The sequence below is a fragment of the Hypomesus transpacificus genome, unplaced genomic scaffold (assembly GCF_021917145.1).
Source record: "Hypomesus transpacificus isolate Combined female unplaced genomic scaffold, fHypTra1 scaffold_142, whole genome shotgun sequence".
NCBI classification, from domain to species: Eukaryota; Metazoa; Chordata; class Actinopteri; order Osmeriformes; family Osmeridae; genus Hypomesus; species Hypomesus transpacificus.
The window spans coordinates 316,416-338,916 of NW_025813714.1; the positions used below are offsets into that span (position 1 = coordinate 316,416).

Below are 22,501 nucleotides of genomic sequence, written 5' to 3' on the forward strand. Positions count from 1 at the left end.
TGAAACTAATACAGTAATACGAATACAACTCAGCTCTGTTGAGTCTTGTATTTTGGGCCCTGTTAACTGACAGCCTTTTTAAATCACTTTTTTAAAATATTAACATGAACGGAGTCAGGAATAAAGCCCTACTCTGAATGATAAAAGGCCATCTCTAAATCTCTGCTATCGAGAACATAACATCTTATACGGAGTCAGAGTGTGAGAAGAGACAGCAGGTAGTGGAGATACTGCCATGTTAGAAAACACTGAAGAATGTGGTTTTGCACGCTGATGAGACAATCGGTACAATAAAGTCTGCCACCATTGCCATTCATTCTGTTATCTGAAACTAGGCACAGTGAAAGTGTCATGGCCACAGCCGTGCCCCCCTATTGTTTTTGGTTTTGCCCTGTCCTAGTGTTGCCCTGTCATTGTCTTCACCTGTCTGGTTCTCGTTAATGTCATTGTCTTCACCTGTGTGTCGTTTGGTTCTGTGTATTTAGGTTTCTGTTTTGTGTCCAGTCTTTGTCTTGTCATACTGCTACTACCCCTGCGTGCGTGTACCCTGTCTGTTTCCCGTTTCAAGTATTAAACCCTTTGTTTTCGACCATGCCTGCTGTCTACCCTGCATTTGGGTCTAACCCCACCACACGTCGTGACAGAAAGAATGAAAAGCGAGAGGTCCTTACTTGACCAGGGCAATACTTTATATTAAGGTTACATTGACTTCTATGCAACATCGCAATACCTTTTAACATTGTAGTTCCGTAGGAGCTGCTATGTATCAACACTTCATTATCGCTGAGCAGTAGAAGCTATTTCAAAAGTGAAATTTGGTATGGGGTAGGTTGGGCTATACATGAGTAAATGGATGTGGATTGGTAACACAACAGCTAAAACTTAACATTTCATTACATAGCAATTCCTATGTACCTACAATGGTTTTAATTAAAGATCCCTGGTGCACAGATTTTTTTTTCTTTCTCATATTTATGTGCCCTAAAATGTCTGACCTTGACTAAACAGATTTGTATTGGTGCAAAGTTGGTCATCCTCTACTGAAGGTGGAAGTTTGCTGTGCACTTTCTGTGATAGAAACGGTCCAATGTAAATTTGATTTTTGTAGTCACAAATTTGAGCCAATCACTAGTCATATATCTGACCTCTCGTCTGCTCTTTCACTGGTCAACCTAGTGCATGCAGCGGTTTTGGGCCACGCACGTGGTCTGGGATATTTGCATATTCATATAATTCAGAATTTGTCAATGAGGAAGAAAGAGTACATGTGCTTCCAGACACTTTTATGAGTTCTTTTTTTTTATGTATGTGGGGAAATCCATTTTAAATTAATCATGTTGGGGGACTTTAAGGTATTTAGTTCCATTATTGTTAATGTTACCTTATAAAGTGTTGCCACATATTTTACTTTATCTACTTTTGGTGAACACAAACACAACATTTGTTCTGTTTGTGCACGTAAATGTCCTGGTGCACGTAACTCTGTCAGGCTATTGCATTTTGTACTTCTGTCAATCAATTTCTTATTTTTTGTTAGTTAGCCTACTGCATCCAATCAGCGCTGAAGTGTAGTACCTACCCTTTCCGTTCAGAGTTAATGTAATGTGTTTTTGAGTTTATGTAATGTCGTTTTCCATTTGTTTCCCCTATGTAGATTTTTCCGTGGCGGCCCGCCACAGTTAAATTTCTGCCGCCACGGTATCAGAATTAGAGCTGTACAAAATTTTAGGCCGTCTATCAGCCGCGATTGTTAGAGCGCATGTCGGAGAATAGCACAGACGCGCTTCACAGCGCAGTTGAGATTGCGCGTGTGCGTCCTTGAGAACTGTTAAGTCGTATAACTTATGTTGTCAGTTCATTTAAGCCTGTTATTGTATTAGTCTATAGTTCTTGCAAATTTAAATTAGGTTAACTGGTGATTTTCGTTGTTTGTATTCTTCCCCTGCTAGCGAAATTGCACGTTTGTTGATTCGATAGCGATTGCTGCCCTTGCTCACATTTGTATTTTAGGTGCATTATTATGCTTAAGTAGCCTAGTTTTGATGAATAAATAATGGGTATATTGTTATTATTTGCTACAGAATGCTTAGCCTATCAAGATCAAATGAAGCAGACAGTGTACATGCTTCCGAGTGGCCTACCTTAATCTATAGGCTAGGCCACTGCATTTACAATAAGTTGTTACGTCAATGATCAATTGGCAGCATTTATGCCATTTAGAACATACTGTAAGGTGTCTTTAACCCTTTACTGCTTGAGCCAAAATTCTGAACATTCCATATGCTGTTGAAATATGATATTCATATTAATATTCATATTTTATGATTTTTCATATTAAATCATACAACTTAACTGTTTATACCATATTGAATAGGAGAACTAGGGAATTTTTATGATGTAAATAAATATATGATTACTTAAGGCAAATCATATTTTATCAAGTTGGTTTCAGGCAGCCATTTTTTTACAAAAACTTCTCCATCCACCATACCTCATCAGACAACTTAATTTTTACCACTTTAATTACAAGATGGAGAAAAACTTTGAGCAGGTGGAATATCCACAAATCTGTGGGCAATGTAGAACAGAAGACAGATTAGAAATATCATATTTTGATTATTAAAAGTTATGACCATTCTAGTGACTAGTGGAGACATAGGGGAAACCGGAATTTTCCTCCCCCAAAAGTAGCTAGCGCTATGGCTGGATACTCCTCTCGATAACTGAAAAACGTTTGGGATTCTTCCACAATCGACCGAATTGGCCAAACAAGGCATGTACATTTAGCTTACAGTGTACATAATCTAGCTAGTTAATGTTGTTTTTACAAGTTTTTTAGAAATCTGCTCAAATCGAAGCTAAACAGCGCTACCACCGTCATAGCTGCCTGTCACAAACGGCCAAGTCGGACACGTCATTCTTTCCTGAAAACACTCGCGTCACTCCCACAAACAAACTCTTCGTAACTATAAAGTTTAGACTTTTAATTGACCATATTGACAACACATATTAACAAACTTGTCTTCACTCATAATATCTTCTCCGATTTCAATTCGAAGCTGTAAATCTAACACTGTAGGCAATCTCCCATGGTCTCCGCTCTGGCTCCGCCTTGGAAAACAATGGCTGCCGTTGCTGACGATACATTTATTTCCCCCTCCCAGTAACCCCTTAACCAATGATATGTACTTTGAGCTTAAGTTGTCATGAGTATCTGGAAGTTTTCAGAAATAAAATTGGTGATTGGACGGCAAAGATATTAAGGCGGGAACCATGGGCATTTTAATCTACATATTTGAATGGTCCGGCAGGAAAGGGTTAAGTATGCTAATTTTATTTCTTAAATAGGGGAAATAGTACGAAAATGTGTGCAATATTACATTAGCTGTTAGACTATTACATTAAGCTGCTCCGAAATATAGGGTTAGCACCTTGTTTTGGCTGGGGGGGGGGGGGGGGGGGGGGGGGGGTAGACCTGACCTGCCCCCACTGCAAAAAAAAATCCTAGGGGAAAACTGTTTTGTATTGGGGGGAGGTGAACAAGTCATCCGATTTGGGGGGAGTTGACTCGTATCGGGGGGGAGTGTTTTCATTTGGGGGATGTACTCATATTAGGGGGGGTGTTTTGCACTTCAGGGCCACCGTACTAAACACACCTTTCCTACCCTCCCTCCCACCCCCCCTACCCTACTCTTTCTCTCCCCTGTCCGAGGCAGAGGTCTCTGACATCATTCTCTCTCATCGCCCCACATCCTGTCCCCTTGATTCTGTCCCCTCCCCTCTCTTTCAAACCATCTCCCCCTTCATCATAACTTTTCTTCTCCATGTCCTAAACTCCTCTCTTAACTCTGGCACCTTCCCCTCTGCCTTCAAACAGGCAAGAGTTACCCCTCTACTCAAAAAACCCTCCCTTAACCCTGCCATCTTCCAGAACTAGAGACCGGTATTACTGTTACCCTTCTTTTAAAAAATTATTGAACGTGCTAAATCTAAACAACTGTCAAACTTTCTCTCTCAGAACAACCTGCTTGACCCCGACCAATAGGGTGCAAGGTGTGAGGGAAGTGTTTCCTCACACCCCACAGTGCGGCAGTCTCCCGGTCGTATAGATTCACAGTCTACAACATCCGGAAGATTGGGAGATACCTGTCTGAGCACTCCACCCAGCTGCTAGTCCAAGCACTTGTCCTCTCCAAGTTGGACTACTGCAACTCGCTGTTCGCCGGTCTCCCAGTATGCGCAACCCGCCTGGTCTACAATCTACCCAAATGCTCCCATGTTACCTCGCTCCTCATCTCCCTCCACTGGCTACCCATCATGGCCCGCATCAGATTCAAGACCCTGGTACTGACCTTCCGAGCAGTGAACAGGACTGCACCCGACTACATCAAGTCTCTCCTGCAGCCTTACACCCCCACCCGCCACCTACGGTCTTATTCAGACAACCGCCTGGTGGTCCCACCGCTCAAGACTGCCCGGTCCCAACACAAGCTCTTCTCCTGTCTGGCCCCCCAGTGGTGGAATCAACTCCCCACCTCCATCAAAGACACTGACTGTCTCCCCACCTTCAAGAAAAGGCTCAAGACGCACTTGTTCCAGGAGTACAACGGTACTTAGGAATGGTTTGCTGGACCCAATGTTAGTTTCCTCAAGGATCACAATGACTCTTGCTTAGAGACGTGTTGCTCTTGTTGGTTAGTGGTAACTGATTTAAATTGTTGTACTCGCTGTGAAATATTTTTTACTGTTGCTTGCTTTTCTACAGGTACACTTGCACTTACAGCGATTCATGTTGTTTAATTGTAACTTGTTTAACTACATGCTCTTATGGTTCTTCCCTTTGGCACTTATTTTGGTTGTTCACAATGTGTGATTCACGTTTTGGCTACCCGCAATGTTTTTGCGGCTATCTTGTTGTTAGTATCAGTGACCTATGTAAAGCTCTCTCTTGGAAGTCGCTTTGGATAAAAGCGTCTGCTAAATGAATAAATGTATTACAACTCAACCAGCACACGCACACTTAGAGTGCTTTCACACCTATTAGTCCATTTGCTTGGTCCGAATCGGTGGATGATTTGCTACTTTGTTGCATTTTTCATTAGGCCCGGTTTGTGTTCACACGGTCCTGTTTTAAGCGAACCAACGTTTGTAAAAATACAATGACATTAGTAAAAAACAATGACACGCGGTCATACAGGTTGTTAATCTATTGGACAGAAAATGATTGAGGGAAAATCACTTCCTTGTCACGAACAACAATGGAGCAACAGCAGCGAATTGAGATTGCAATCTATCTTCAATTGTTATGACCAAGTTTTTTGGCTTGCTCGTTGGTCTTTAACTCAGGATTATATCCAGGTCATCAAACCATGGGAATTTTTTTTTCTCGTCCGACGAGCTACCACTTTTCCATAGAAAATCGCGCACTTTTCTGTATTGCTGCCTACGTTTTTTAACTTTCAAACAACGTTGGTCCATTGTGCAATAATAACCCTTTATTTCAGTATATCACTAAACAATTTGAATACCTCGCTATTCTTATGTGTCTCCACAAGTATCTCTGCAATATGATCATATTTGCAGACAAGCTTTCACTTTATCAGTTCCCCACGTTTTCCCTCAACTAACTTTTGCTGCTAATGAGTGGCACGGCTGTCTCTGTCAAGTGTCAATATCTTTTTTCAACCCACAATGCACTACATTTTGGTTTGCTTCCTGGAATAGGTCAATAATATGTCAGATTACATTCACACCTAAAGCGAACCGAACCATGGTTCACTTGGAACCGGACCGAGTCCCGTCTTTTTAGGGGGACCATGGTTCGGTTGTTTAGTCCGTACCAGAGTTCGAATTCGTGTTCTCACCTATCCAAACGAACCGGACTTTCAGAGAAAACGGACCATGGTCCGATTGAAACGGATCAAACATGTCAGGTGTGAAAGCACCCTTACATTTTCAATCAAATGCACGATTGGTGGTGGTGGGTGCTGCAGAGGATCAAAAGGTAGCTGGGCCTTCATCAATAAGCATGCTGAGTGAGCACAAACAGGGAGCAGCACCCCCTCCCCTGCCCCAGAACTCCTGGCGGCTCTCTCAAAACCTCTGCCTGGGTTTCCCTCTACTGCAAAGTAGTAGCCAGGAAAAGAGGAACTCCCTGGTGACACAGGATCAGAGAACTGAGCCCAGATAGACTGTGTGAAACATGGGCTTACCACAGCACAAAAGAAACCTATGTCATCCATACTGAGGAACAGTAAGGATTTCCCCACACAATCACCTAATGGATTTGTACCCAACCAAATTAGTAAAAATGTTGTGATGCACTGACTCACACACTTGAACACTTTTCACCAGACACCACTTATCTGCACCTACCTTCACCCCCACCATTTTCCTTTGAGAAAATAATGAATACAAGAAAAATACATCTGCAGTATGTTCGGCATGGCTTTGATCTCTTAACCAGCTGCTGTGCGTGTGTCTGCCAGCTTGGTTCATGTTTTATGTTGAGTGCTTTGAAAAACAAAAGGCGAACGTCCTACCCTGTACATGTGGCGCAGCTGCCAAGGGGTGTGCCGGAGCTAATACAAATTCCACTCAAGGTCAGGAGGTTTACCTCCCAGATTATCTGTTGGGCCTTCCTGCTTGGGAGAAGAGTTGGGGGAGACACAACTGTACACAATACCTCTCCTGGTTTTCCTACTCCTAATGATGAGGTGGAGAACTTAAAAAATGCAATAGGGCTGACAGATGTTCCAGTAATGTACTAAGACATCCTGACTGAACGGGTTACCAGTCAAGGAACACTAGTGCTGCACATTTCACTTCCAAAGCCTTGCATGTTTATTTAGTCAGCGTTCTGGTCTGATGACCGTCATGGTCTGACGAAAGTCTTGTGACCTGATCATTAAGAAAATAAACTAGATGTGCTCTGCATACCCTCACTAAGAGTGTTCTCTTTTATCTGCTCACACGTGTGTATCTCAGGCACACCTACAGACAACTGTATCAGTCCAGCAAGATCATTTTGCGAATGTACAGTCATTTTAATACAGTGGTGAGATTTAAAGTCAATTTTTGTGTCTTTAATCAATCATCCTGACTATGCCTTTCTCTCTTCCTGGCTGAAAGTTGCTCAACATCTTGGCGTAAAAAGCAAAGGGGAACACCAAGCTGGATTCTTGTGCACAGCTGAAGAAATCATCAGGCAATCTGCATGTGCCAAAGATGGACAGGTGTCTCGATGCTGTTTCAACTGTCAGCTCCTCTAAGTAGAGAACGTCCTCTTTTCTGAGTTGCTGCCCAGAATTAAAGTCCAGAGTTAAACCCAGAGTTCTCTACAGCATAGAGGTATAGCTCAGATTTCCCTACAGCCCAGAGTTAAAGCTCAGAGTTCCCTACAGGTAAGAGTTACAGACAGAGTTGTACATGTCTGAAGAGCTTTGACAGGCCCTTTTATGAGTGGCTTCCTCAGAAGATGACCAGTAACCTCACTAGCGTTCGGAATAAAAACTGTCAAAACCTGTTTGAGTTAAATCACCTTACCAAATAATCAAAACACACCAAGTCTCTTAAATTCAGTGCCTAATGACAAAAAGAAAAAAATGATAAGGTGACAAACAATTGTTGTGGCCAGTTCTACATTGTAACTTTATGGCTGTCAGAATAATGCCATGGCAGCTTACAAGAAGTTTCCATGTTTTTATAGCAGTACCATTAGAATGATAAAAAGTCAAATACCTTATGGAACACTGACAAGGAGAGTAGTAAAATAGCTCCTTATTAGAGCTCGTCAGTCCCTAGTTCAACACCCTGACAGGTGCACTTTGTGGGAGGAATTGGTGTGAAATATTTCTTCTCATAAAGAGCCTTGTGTAGAGCAAAAATGTGACCCTGGGTTGTATAATGATCTCTCAAGCATCACATGCAGGACCCTTCCAGCATTACACCCCTGCGTATCAGCTCTGTCAACTCTGACAAAGATGTTCCTTTGCTCCCCTCATTTGTTATGGCTTCACTGGCTACTTGTTTTAATGAGCATAATTCTTCATAGTTCCAAGTTTTAACATTTCATCTGATCCACATCCAGTGTTTCCCCTACGTTGATTTTGTTGTGGCGGCCCGCCACGGCTAAATTTCTGCCACCACGGTATCAGAAATAGGTCTGTCCAAGATTTTAGGCCGTTTATCAGCAGTGATTGTTAGAGTGCATGTTGGAGAATAGCACGGAAACGCGCTTCACAGCGCAGTTGAGATTGTGTGTGTGCGTCCTTGAGAACTGTAAGTCGTATAACTTATGTCTTCAGTTCATTAAAGCGATAGCGATTGCTGCCCTTGCTCACGTTTGTATTTTAGGTGCATTTTTATGCTGAAGTAGTTTTTATTAATAGTGGGTATATTGTTGTTATTTGCTACAGAATGCTTAGCCTATCAAGATCAAATGAAGCAGACAGTGTAGGCTACATGCTTTCGAGTACCTTGATCGATAGGCTAGGCTACTGACCATTTACAATAAGTTGTTACGTCAATTATTAATTGGCAGCATATTTCTGCCATTTAGAACATACTTTAAGTTGCCTAATATTGCTTTACGGAAAATAGGACAAAAATATATGCAATATTACATTTGTTATTAGACTATTACATTAATTTACTCCAAAATATAGGGTTAGAAGGGGGGGGGGGGGGACAGACCTGCCCCCACTGCTAAAAAAAATCCTAGGGGAAACACTGCACATCAATACAGGGACTTTTCATGAATCCATTCAAAAATACATTGCTGTTCCTGTTACTCTTCACTGTAAATGCATTGTTGAACAAAAACAAATAAAAGCTGACTTAAAGGGGCAAAGGAGCCATAGGAATAATTCAAACCAGTAGGCCTGACCATTCTAAAGTGTAATCCAATTTGTATCATGACTTTTGTTGGAGGGTTCAACAGTAATCTGTCCTGGTTCTTGTTGGAACATGCATGTTACCGAATGTATGTTTTGTTTTCAAAATTTTAAAGTCATTGCATCTTTTGAATGACCTATTAAGGCAATAAAGCTTGGCAACAATCAACATCGGTTTTTAATCTGAATTTTTCTTTCCCACAAATTCCCACTTCCGTTTCCAAAAATCACAGAACTTATTTGAGTAACACATGAAATACTACTTAACATTCTATTTTCTACTTGTTCTGCTTATTAGAGGGCTTAAGCTGTGGACAGGTATACCTGTACACTGCATATTTATCTGGGAATAGTAACTCCTGCGTAGTTCGCTAAAATATATAAATATGTAAGTGTTAAAGTCTGAAATGTCCATACTGGTAAAATGCCTTTTTACCCTGAGAATAGGCACAGACTAAAGCAATAAAGTAGCCCAAAACATGTTACCTCTACACTTGCCATTTGGTTTGCCTTATTCGCCTACAATAATATTGCATCCTTAGCACTTATCCCAAAGCACACAAGCAACAGACTATCATTTAAATATAATAAAAATACGGCAAAATATATAATAAAAATACGGCAAAAAGTAGTTAAAATACTTTTTTTATAAAATACATTCTTTATATACCATAAATTAATAGGACATTGTGGTACAGTAGTGTAAAATAACAAAAGAATGAAGGCATGTCCATCGGGAAAAAAACTGTCCACATAAAAACATGCAGAGCTGGTTCATGCAGGGGATGCGAGATATAGCGCGTCACTAGCAACGAGTCATATCACACTGCAGGGCACACCTTCCTAATAGGGCGGAGTATATAGCAGGGTATCCGGGCATATGCATTGCAGTGCGACAGAGACGTCAGTCATCCTGCTGCCTCCGCCTCCCCGGCCTCCACCCTTGGTTCTGTATTCCTTTGATAGGCCGGAATGCGTCGCTGCTCTCTACTCGGAGGTCGAGACGGTGTCTCCGTTGGGTGCGGCAGGTAGCCGATGCAAGCAGAACCATTATGCCAAATCAAGTATTACAATCATGTATTGTATTGTGTGCAATAAAGTATCAAGTAAATACTATACTGAATCCTCCTGCCTGAACCATGGTGCACAGGATTAAAGATTTTTGTTTCAAATACAAGGTGTGTTTACATATCTGGCTAGTGTGCAAAATTACATAACAAGGGATCCAAATAGTTTTCTTACATAGCAGAGGTTTTTAAATGTAATGTACAATGGTTTCCAAACTAGTGCCCAGTGCCCATGATGCAAGTTGTCAGTGATTAAGATGTCGGTGAGACACACACAGATTCCTGGAACTATTGACAGTGCACAGTGCCTGTGATGCAGTTTCTGAGTCAGGCTGTGTTCATACCGATAGCAAAGCAAATTGACCACGGAAACATTTGTGTTTATTTGTGCGATTCGCGTATCTCTTCAGAAACGTAGGAAGAACTAAAAAATGTTTTCTGCGTCAACCATGTCCAAAATGACTACTATAAACAAATATAAAGTAGTGTTGGGCCTTTATCGGCGTTAACGTGCTGCGTTAACGTGAGACTTATCGGGTGATAAAAAATGTTTCGACCTTAATCTATTCTCAAAGTTGGTTTGGGAGCTGGGTCTATCTTACGCAAGCTATGACGACTTTCACCTTGATATTTTAGCGCGGATGTATACCTAGCCGAATTGCACTGTAGGGGGCGAGAACGAGTTTTCGAACCTTTGTGTATGCCTTGTGTATGAAATTATCACGTCAAACGTGACATGCTAACATGGATGCAGCTATGAAGCTGCCTGGTTTGCTTCAGGGAAAATGTATTTTTTTGCATAATTAGTTTACTGAAGGAGTTTTTCCAGTCTCAAATACCACCTAAACGCAAAGCATCCCTTAGCTAATGCGGAAGATGCTGGGCCAAGCACTGATGTAGCGCAGGGGTTTGACGACGACAGGGGAGTCGTCGTCAAACCACGATGTTTGAGTGCAACTGAGGCAAGCCCGTCAGCACAGCTTTATTAGCCAAGCTAACTAATCTAATAAACAGTTAATAAAGACAAGTAGGCTACATCTTATTGAACATAATTTATTTTCATCACCAATTATCATAGTAGATAACATCTTTCTCGAGCAGTTTGTGATGTATTTTGGAAACAGGACATAAGCCCCTGGTCTAAATGCGCCACCTGGCTTGAGAAACCCGCTCTCAAAGACTTACTTTTAGTCATTATTTGGGACACACATTCTGAATGCCTTCGGCAGAATTCAAATGAGCCATTTTAATCTAGATTAATCTAGATTAATGCCAAGATTACAGTGAGATTAATCTAGATAAAAAAAACTAATCTATGCCCACCACTAATATAAAGTAATGTCATAAAGCAGAGGATGCCCAGACAGCTACAATAATCTTGCCCTTCATTTCTTCTAAAACATTAGTGACATCTCAACATTGAAAAGCGTTAGCAACACAGCGTGATGTGAATTTCTCACTAAGGTTGAACATTTTAAACTCAAACGATAAACGCTAATAGTAGTGCCCGTGATGCAGCTGATGATGACAGTTCTTCTCAGCGGCTTTGATACCTATATTTCTCAGATCACAATTGAAATTCTCAAAAGTACTTTTCAACCTCCACATCATCTAGTCATGTGCACATCATAAAAGCAATCTATCATTCATTTAAACAAATTGGGATCATCTACAAAACGATGATTCCATCGATGATTTAAAAAATATGATCCAAACCCATTTCTGAAATGATATATTGGATTGGAAACACTCACATTATTAATTTCCTTCATGTGCATATCTCGCCAAGTTAATGTGGCCTCATCCCTCCTTGTCCCTGATGTACTGTGTTCTGTTAATGTTGGATAATCTGGCCAAGACCATTGGATTATAACTGTCTACGAAAACTGTTATTGATAGTGTAAAAACAAATCCCACATTTGAGTTGAGTACAAAAGCTTCTTACTTCCTGTCTCTGAACTCAAATTATAACTGTCTATGATCATCTCTACGTAGGAACTTGTTTGTTTTTTTGTCACATTAGGTTTGTGAGTTTATAATAAAATGTTAAGAATTATGTGTTGAAATACATTAAATGTAAATTCAGAACAGCAGACAATCACACATCATAGGTAAACATACATTTTATAGCCTTTATAACCATGCAGAGGTTAAATGTTCACATGGAATGTCTTCCATAATTATGTGAGAAGTTGACAGGTTTATTGCAAAGTCAATCTATCAAAGGTCTGTAATAAACAACAGCTATAATGTAGCACAATATTTTCTTTGTAACTCTGGTTTACTATGATTTTGTAAGCCTGTGATATTATTGCCGCTGACTAAACAACGGGTTCCTATTTTTCCACATTGTTTAAAGGAACATAATTTAAACTATATTGTAATGCTAATTGTTTACCTTCATGTAAGAAAGCATGCCACCCAGGGGTAGAGTTGATGTTCTGTTTTTTGAAACTATTTTTCAGTCCCCAGAAGAATGATCCTATTATCAGTCTAATAAAATGAAACTGTTAGTTTTTGTTAGTCCCAAGTCACTAAGATTATTCAGTTAAACAAAACATTATTTAACTGTAAAAACGAAACCATGCTAACCATGACAGAAAAAGTTAATAATGTAAAAACTTTCTGAACTAAAAGATTGTCTCTGAAAAAGGACTTTCACAGCAACTATGAATGTTGCAATGTCACTGAACTATTCAGTCCCAGAAGATGCAATAAGAGCTCATTTGTATGCCTTTACCACAAAAAAACTATATACAACAAAAAAACATTGGACGCTGATCAACACAATGAGTTTTTCATCTAAGCCTGCTGTAGTCTGAGACTGTTTGCCATTACAAAGTGTTTGTCCATCCCAGTTTCGTTCTATAAACATATAACATTAGGTTTTCATGTTGATCCCTACATCGAAAAAAATGTTCTGCCTCAAAACACAGGTAGCCCATACGTTTGATATGCTTCTATCCACCATTCTTTTTTTGAAAATAATTTACAAATATGGAATGAAACATGCAGTCAGCTAAAGGAGACAACACTTATTTCTAGAAGCCATCCTATGTTATTCCCTCCCTTTGTTATTTTTCTGACCAGGCTTGGAACAAGAGGTTGTTTCATTACAAACTCTCTCCACCCAAAAACCTATTAGTACCTAGAGTGACTTCTGTCCCTTCTGTTCGGCATGACCACTCACATCATCAGTATAACGCCTACCCCCAGGCTGGCTCAAGATGGAGGAGGTAGATCTGTCCCTCAAAGTACTTGCATGAGGAGCACTGACCCTGGAAGTGCTCCAGTGGTGGGGTTGATGGGGCTTTGTAAGCTTTAGGAACCATTTACTGTACAGCCACACTTTAACTTGACTAATTAATAAATGTATCTAATTGCCTCATTGCCCATGTCTGGTCATATAAACCATAGAAATGTATTTTAAAGAGATTATAGTTAATCGACTGTCCATTAGAGAAGGGGTTATAAGTCTGGGGTAGACACAAGATCGGTAGGTTTATTCTGCTTCTCAAGATTAAGTACTTTACTGTCCCGCACCTTGAATGAACCTCAAATGCAAAGAGTCAGTTCTCCTGTAATAAAGCAACAACAAAATGAATGGTACTCTGATAGGAATGCTTTAGACCATACCCTTGTGTATTTTTGAGCAATTGTAATGATTCTAGGAGAGGGAGGAAAACAGAAAGCAACATTGAGCTCATGGACCCCAAAACGCTCCTTACAGCATTATTAGTGTGCTCATACAGCATGAAGCAATATCCTATTTTGAAATTAGGGATTTGATTTGGCAGCAAAGAACCAGGTACAAATCCAAACAAAGAATGCCCAATCTCAAAAGATTTATAGATCAGGGTCTCTACACTAATCAATTTCAATACACACTTTCAAAACCAGAGTTGTTTGCTGAGGAAAAAAACAATGGAGATACAAAATTGCAGCAACACAATATTGATATAAAGTGGATCAAATTGATGTTAAAATAGTGAGCTAATATATTTTGAGAAAGGGATGCAAATTATTTTGTTTCTAAAGGACGGCATATATTGACTGAATAATCAATTGATAAATAATATTTAGCTTTTTCTCACAAAAGCCTTTGGAGTGAGGCTCAGATGTTATTGTGAAATATTACAAGAGAAGTGGATCTTTTTCATTCACTAGCTTCTTGATAATGTTGTATCACGAATGACTGCCAAATTCCTGAATAGAGACTGCATTTTCTCTGCAAGAGATTTGGGTAATCCATGTGAATCTGATGACATTAGTGCATGTCCCCTGGGTATGCTGCCAACCCAAAAGGATTATATCTCAACCATACTCTCAAATGTCTATCATTCCTCTGTGTCATGGCAATATACAGTACAGTATGTGTAAAAGATGAGCTGTGTAAAGGTGTTTTCTTAGAATTAACGTGTGATTAAGGAATAACGAGAAGATCTCTGACATGTCTTTATCATAGTTGATTATCAGCTATTTTATTGGAAAAAAATCAAACTAGATGCAGTCATGAAACAAACTACTGCAATGCAAGTATTTCTTAACAATCAAATTCAGCACCACAGCAAAAGATAGCTCCCACGGACGTCAGGGTGTGCCGGATGGTCACAGTCCATTCACACCTAATCTACGCATTTACAAGCGAGTGACATCATTGCTAAGGAAAACCTTTAAGAACACAAAGATTGTTCACGGCTACTTTCCAATTACTGATTGAACAGTTTTGACGCAAACAAGATACTAACAGCACTACACTTTTTTTTTCAGGCCTACGTGTTTTTAGAACTCAGTCGACATTAGGTTGTCATACGTCTGTCTCTGAGACAGACATTATCGTGACAGCAGGACACCGTTTAACACTGCGCAAGAAAGTTTTCAGTCTTCCACTTACCACAATCCTTGCAGAGCACTTTGCTGACATCCCTTCGAACCGCTCGGCGCGTCTCGACAGGTGGGAACTTCGCGTTGAAAATGAAGGTGTCATTTGTGGGTTCCAGGAAGAACATATACCTAGTTTCTTTGTTCAACAATGCCAAACAGTTCTCTCTTCTGTTCAACACAATATAAACAATAGCATTCTTCTCGAGTCCCGCTGCTTTCATTTTCCAAACCTGGTGGACCTTTATCCTAACCTGGTACTGTTCCGACTCTGAAGTCCTGTTTGACACCGATTCTGTCGGAAAATATACTTGTTTTTCTATTATCTGGACCTCGCTTTCGTTCCTTTTCGAACGAGCGCGTTGATTGCGAAGTTTTCGCCCCTCTTCTTGGAGCTTTCCCTCAAACACTACTGTCGACTGGTGCACTAACTCCTGCACCGGAGCCATGAGAGAAGGGCTACATGTCAGCCCACAGAAACCTCCATACGGAGAGATGGAAAAGGACGCAAAAATTCCACAAACAATTGAAATAGTAAAAGAACTCTGTCCAGAGACTAGGTGGGTCCTCATTTTGGTAAAGGTCAAGATTATATGAAAGCTTCAAAGGGCGAGAGCAGATAAGAAATAACATTTAAGATGACTAAACTGTGTTGGAAAAAGCAAGCATGGTCCAACTGAAGCCCGCTGTTTGCTACAGTCAGCCACTACATGAGGGGGCGGAGTTGCATACTCTGTGTACACATACATGTGAGAGGATTTAGTATCATATCGTTTTCAGCCTTTTTTCATGAATAAAAAAAGTACAAAATATATTTAGTAACTTGTAGTTCAATCGGAAATTTGTTAAATGTTAAGTGGTGTTATTGGTTCAGTTGTAAAAAAAAAAAAAAAAAAGTTTAAATTATTTCATTCTGTAATTACATTTCATAATCACAGGGATAAATAAGTTATTGTAGTTCCTGTTACATCTGTAATAAGAACACAATTGGAACTCCTGTTACAGAACAATAGAACAAGAACATTACTGTGAATTAAAAAAACATTAGAACATAGTCCAATAGTCTAATCCTGGATTACTGCAAAACAGGCTGTAAAGGGGATCTAAACGTTGAATTTCTGGTAAATATAGGGCAAAAAGGATTAAAGCCATTAGCAGCCAATTTATTAATAGTTCCCTTGCCAAAGCGTTTGTTTTATGTATGTAAATCGTAATCCTCATCTTAATCCACATACCATATTTCTTTGAATAAACGCCGCACCAAAAATGAACGTTATTTAATGAATGCTGCAGCGTTTATTCAAAGAAATACGGTATTGCCTTTTGGGGGGCTAGGGTTACCCCTTTGCAGCTCCTCTTCCATTGCTTCAAGGCATTGTTCTCAATTTAAATAAGATTCTCCGTTGTCGTTCAAGACATAATTGTAGGGGGGCCTGATAGTACATATTATTGTGGTTCATCATTCAAACCCCCTCTGCCCAGCCCTCACCTCATGGCATGACAGCCTCAGGCCGTAACATATCCTGCACCCAACCACAACAGCCTCAGCCTGGGCAGCTGCATATGAGTAGGGTGCCTATATGCCTGGGGGCCATCCTTCCAAAACTGCGTTCCACCTGCTTGAGAGCCACAGCTCAGCTACACAACCTACCCGGGTCTGGCTTGCATTGATCTGGCACGTCCCTCCGTGGCCACACATGACACTTCCACTTCAGCTGTCTCCTCTCACTGTCAGCCATGTTGGTTCTTCCAATGTCTCTCCTACCTTCTCTCACAGCATGCAGGTTCAAACATTAACTGAATAACTTGTCATTGAAAATGGCATTGTTTTGCTGAATGACCTTTACAAATGCTGATGGGAGCTGCTGCTGACAGCTGACAGACATTTCAGACTTTCTAGTTTTATATCTTTTTTTAAACAGAAATGCAGTGACCTCTAGCCCTTAAATCGAAATCCACTTGCCAAAATGGGAATGTGCTAAAACCCAGACCACCAGCTACAGCTGACCTAATTTCTGCTGTGAAAAGTCAATGAAAATGTGTTGCATAATTGCTGTCACTAAGAGGTGCTGAAGTGAGTATCCTCAATATTATCAGTATCCTCAACATTATTCACACGGTTCCTTCATGAACAGTGGTCACGTGATAAATGGTCAATATCTATAATTCGGATCAAATGTATGATGTACTTTATTGTATACAATGCACCCATTTATTTGAAAATTTGTTTCAGTTCTGTAAAGATTTATGGGGACGTCCACATGCCCTATGACATTAGCGTGATTAAACCTTAGACCGGAATGTTCTTTAATCAATAAATAATTTGTTTAAGTACTCCACTAGAACACATACACAACCATGTGCCATTAAGAAATGGAAACACCAACGTCAAGATGTTTACTAACTAGCAACCCACACTTCTAAAATGTTTCATTCTATAACTGCTGACAGCCTCTTAAAGCTATCTCAACCACCACTCTTTCAATTTACCCACGCTTTGAATTGTCATCACAGGTTTTTATACAGCTTGTAAAAGATACCTGGAATAACAATGTGCTCATTATTAAGCTCGAGAAAAGTCTGTTTTATATTCTATATTTGCCCTTATGTCATATGCTATAGACCAATTATTTGTTTGTAAACAATCGGGATGCGCGCGCACTGTGACTGCAGAAAACCGGGAAAGGATAGCATTTTAAATGGCAAAAGGACCACACGGATAATACAAATAGTTAGATTTAAAAAGACCAAAAGCGTCGAGGAGGACATGCCTATAGGAGAGAAAGCGATTACCCAATGATCTGTCGCATCAGAATTTTGATTTAGGTCACGAAAGTCTTGAAATTTGAGTGAGAATGTCGCCCGGTACAGACCGCATAGTCGAGCGGCAACCATGTCTTCACGTCATGTCAAAGTTCATAATTTTAGACTTTTACAGTCAATTCTACATTTAAAAAGTCGAGCAGGGCAGCTTTCAAGAGATATGAGAATTCTGCTTTTAGTCAGCTGGTCCGATTGTTTTTCTGATTTGTTTAAACTGGCAATCTGAGTGAGACTACATCCCAGTTACACTGTTTTGACGTTAGCCTCAGTCAGACTCGCTCACTGGCAGTGTGCACAATGTTGTATTTCACTCCATTCTACACCAGAAACGTCAGGGAGGACTGCCTAATGTAGATACGAGTCTGGTGAAGATAGCCATAATCTCGGATTTCTTTAACCTGTCTGTTTCATTCGTCATTTGCCTGAGAAAGCGACCTCCGTTAGCCAGGCTAGTTTTGCCCGATCACTTGGACAGGCTATTTAAGGGTATCGGGGTCAAGTGACTTTTGTGCATAGACAAGTGAACGTAAAAGTATTTGTCCAAAGGCCAAGAGCCTCAAAAAGTTAATATCAAGCCCTGCAATCCAGTGGCCAGAGATATATGATGACCTGAACGACACCCCAAGAGTAATAAAACGGGGAGAAGTTCGTCTTTTGCAACCCACATGCGCAGTTGAGCCTGCTTGACAGTTGTGTGACGTAGGGTGATAATTGGTCTATAAGTACGTTTCTACATTTGTTGATGCAGTTGCTCTTGCAATATTGAGGAGGATGCTTGCCAGATGGGGGGTCAGATGGCTGAGCGGTTAGGGAATTGGGCAATTAATCAGAAGGTTGACGGTTCGATACCCGGCCGTGCAAATTATGACGTTGTGTCCTTGGGCAAGGCACTTCACCCTACTTGCCTCGGGGGAATGTTCCTGTACTTACTGTAAGTCGCTCTGGATAAGAGCATCTGCTAAATGATATCCTTGCGTATGACATCCTTTTGTACCTTTTTTAGTACAGACAAATTGAAGCATTTGAGCCATTCATTGCTCCTGATATGAATATCACATATGTTGATTTGATATAGAAACAATGTCACAAAAATAACTGTAAAACTGTTTAATGGAAATTTATTTGTATAGCCCTTTTTACACGCAAGGATGTCATAGAGGGCTTCACATGCGCCCATAGAACTGCCCCTCAACCAACCTAAACCCTCAAGGAAGACAAGGAAAAACTCCCAGAAAAACTCCCAATGGGAGAAAAATGGAAGAAACCTTGGGAGGAGCAATTCAGAGAGGGATCCCCTCTTCCAGAGACGGTTGGTAGGAGAGAGGAGCAGAACACAAGCTAAACATAGTCATACACTGTCAATGGGTTTTGAAACACCAAAACCCATTGTTCGCCTTTATAGACGTTGGATGGGACCGGGAAACTCGCTGTTGGCCGTCGTGGAGACTGGATTCCGGGTGACGACCTGGTCCAACGTTGGCAGACCGACGACCAAGCAGGTCCTGACAGCTCCAACCCCCCACACCACAGGGAATGTGTGGGGGGGACAGAGAGAGGAGAGCAGGGATTAGAGAATACCAGGAGCAGCTAACAGTTACAGTCATGATAGAATGAGATCCCCACCGGTCAAGTGTGGACTAGTGCAGCAATTTAACAGAGCTAAAAAGGGTATTTGATGCAGCCCCACACACCAAAACAGCGACAGCCCCCCTCGGTTGGAACATGAAATCTGTTCCAGGGGAAAGAACTCTTAAATAGGTTATACTTGTACGAATAAGGATGAAAACAACCAGTCCCCCGTTGTCTCCAACTAGTAATAAAAACTATAATAGTAACAAGATACAGTAACCGGTTTACTTTATTTGTAACATCTAGATGGGCAATGTGAACATAAGCTATAATTACAATTTAAAAGTGACATGTGATACACACATAGGCAAGCACACACCCCAGGTTTACATAGAAAGTACACACATACTTCCTTTTAACAGTCATAGAATTGACTAAACAAGAACGTTTTTAATCTAGTTTTAAATGTCGAAACAGTATCAGCCTCCTTAATTGAGATGGGTTATTTGTTCCAGAGAAGAGGTGCTCTATATGAGAACGCCCTTTGGGTATTACCAGATAGCCGGCATCTTGAGATCTTAGAGTCCTAGCGGGGCAATAGGGTGCAAGGAGACCGGAGAGGTACAGTGGTGCCAATCCATGCAGAGATTTGTAAATTGGTAGTAAAACTTTGAAATCAGCTCTGGCTTGGATAGGGAGCCAGTGTAAAGAGATAAGAGTAGATGTTATATGATCAAACTTTCTTGTTTTAGTCAATAGTCTAGCAGCAGCATTTTGCACCCGCTGTAAAAAATGTTGGTAGGTAATTGGGAGGCCAGAGAACAACACATTGCAGTAGTCCAATCGGGATGTAACAAAAGCATGTATTAGTTTTTCAGCATCATCTTTTGAGAGGAATTTTCGTATTTTGGCAATATTACGTAGATGGAAAAATGCGGTTCTGGTGATTTTCTTAATATGGTACTCAAATGAAAGGTCTGGGTCCAATGTGACTCCTAGATTTTTTACCAGCTGGCTTTGAGATACATTGACGCCGTCTAAGTCTAATGTCAGATTGGATAAATTATTTCTGTGCTTTTTTGGGCCAAAAATTTGAACCTCGGTTTTATCCGAATTAAGAAGAAGGAAATTTGCTGTCATCCAAGTTTTCAACCCGGAAACACATTTTTCCATAGCATGTGGAAATTCTCCAGGCTTTATAGACATGTATAGTTGAGTATCATCTGCATAACAGTGAAAATTTACCCCAAAACTTCTAATTATGTTTCCTAAAGGAAACATATAGAGTGAAAATAACAGAGGGCCTAGAACTGAACCCTGTGGTACTCCGTATTTTACAGTGGAGCTCCTGGATGAGCAACCATCATAGTGGACATATTGTGATCTATCAGATAGATACGATCTAAACCGCTGAAGTGAAGTACCAGAAATCCAAACATAGTTCTCCATACGTTCCAGGAGAATCTCATGATCCACAGTGTCAAAAGCTGCACTTAGGTCTAGAAGAACCAGGACAGAGCTGAAGCCCACGTCAGAGGCTAATAATAGATCATTGACTACCTTGGCTAATGCAGTTTCAGTGCTTTGGTGAAGAAGAAATCCAGACTGGAGAGGTTCATAGATCTGATTTGAGGAGAGGTGCTCAGTGAGCTGTTTTGCCACAGCTTTTTCTAAGATTTTGGAGAGAAATGGCAAATTAGAAATTGGCCTGTAATTGCTAAGACAACCTGGATCCAGGTTTGTTTTTTTAAGAAGGGGCTTAATAATAGCTTGTTTGAAATCGTCAGGGACTTGTCCGTTACAATAGATTCATTAATAATACTAAGCATGGGTGGTCCAATAATAGGGAGAAGCTCCCTACAAAGTTTGGCAGGGAGGGGATCGAGAAGGCAGCTAGTGGGTTTCGAGGAATCTATCAGCTTGATGAACGCTTCCATAGAAATAGGGTTAAAGTGAGTGAGAGCCTCAACATGCAGCATGCTGGGTACAGAGGGAAAATCAATGGTGATGGCCACTCCTCCAGGACTAGTCTGTAGTTTGTCCCTTATTGCATAGATTTTTTGGTCAAAGAAATCTAAGAAATCATTGGGAGAGAGATCTGAACTAACACAGAGTGTACTTTTCTTAGTGAGTTTTGCAACAGTATCAAATAAGAACTTAGTGTTGTGTTTGTTCTTACTAATCAACTTAGAGAAATATTCTGATCTGGACCTGATGAGGACTTGCTTGTACTCTTTTTGGCTGACCTTCCAGGCCAGGCGGAAAACCTCCAATTTAGTGGTACGCCACTTATGCTCTAATTTTCTAGTGGACCTCTTGAGAGAGCTTCAATATTCCTAGACAAAAGAAAAGCACCTCTTTTAATCTGAACAATGGCCTGTCCTCAGTTTTCTGCAAAAATCAAACCAGTGTTTCCCACACATAGACTAATTTGTGGCGGTGCGCCACAGAATCAACACCGGCCGCCACATATTGCGTTTCGTAAAAAAAATGTTTCTATCGCTATTTAGGTTAAAACACGCAGCGTATTCGTTCAGCTGCATTTCCTTTCCCCTGCTTTCCCTCCGTCTCTCTGTCACTCATGCGTCTTTCTCACATATGCACACAGTCACAACGTCAGCACACGTTAGCAACAATGCATACATACGCCGTTCTAGTAAGACCGACAGCTATATCAGCGAGCCTTCAGAATTAGTGCCGTAGATAAAAGTCGAGGAAAGTTGAGGCTACTTTTCGCTAGGTACCTTACTCGAAGGTTCCCCTTCGTTCTTCTGGTGAGAAGTCTCAGGAGCTAGCTACTTACCCGGCGTCATGGAGCCGACCAGTTAAATAGTTGTTTAGCACTAGCGTTGCTACATGCATAATGCAGAAATGATATGTTAGTTGTTGTTTATTTTGTGAAGGTGTGAATAATTTCGGATTAATATTTAATGTAGCAAATTATTAACAAATTAACTGTGTAACCCCCCCCCCCCCCCCCCCGGTTTGACAACCCCAACCCCCCACCCCCCTCCCCGCCACAACTAGATTTCCAATCTGTGGGAAACACTGCAAACTATATATATATATGGGTGAGCTGATGAAATGGGACTAATTTTATGACACAGACAGTTACATTCCCTCAATGCCACCAGCAATTCAGAGCAATTTTAAACCTAAGGTACTGCAAATTAATTTCACAGGTCACCTGCGGCTGACCATCCAACAGCAATATTTATGGGACGGGCCATTTATATATATATATATTTATAGCACCCGCCAACAGCC

At 40.7% G+C, this 22,501-nt stretch overlaps 1 protein-coding gene across 7 annotated transcripts in view; it reads right to left on the reverse strand.

Moving 5' to 3' along the window:
• The window catches only part of nrg1 (neuregulin 1), a 220,875-nt gene extending 205,342 nt beyond the window's left edge, over nucleotides 1-15,533 (reverse strand). For 4 of the 7 annotated variants that reach the window (XM_047051218.1, XM_047051214.1, XM_047051216.1 and 1 more), the window contains exon 1: nucleotides 14,856-15,533. In XM_047051218.1, coding sequence (XP_046907174.1) covers nucleotides 14,856-15,414 — 559 coding nt within the window. In that variant the 5' untranslated portion in view covers nucleotides 15,415-15,533. The remainder of the gene's footprint in view (nucleotides 1-14,855) is intronic. The other 3 variants (XM_047051219.1, XM_047051217.1, XM_047051215.1) reach the window with 2 other exon arrangements.
• Nucleotides 15,534-22,501: the final 6,968 nt, after the last annotated feature.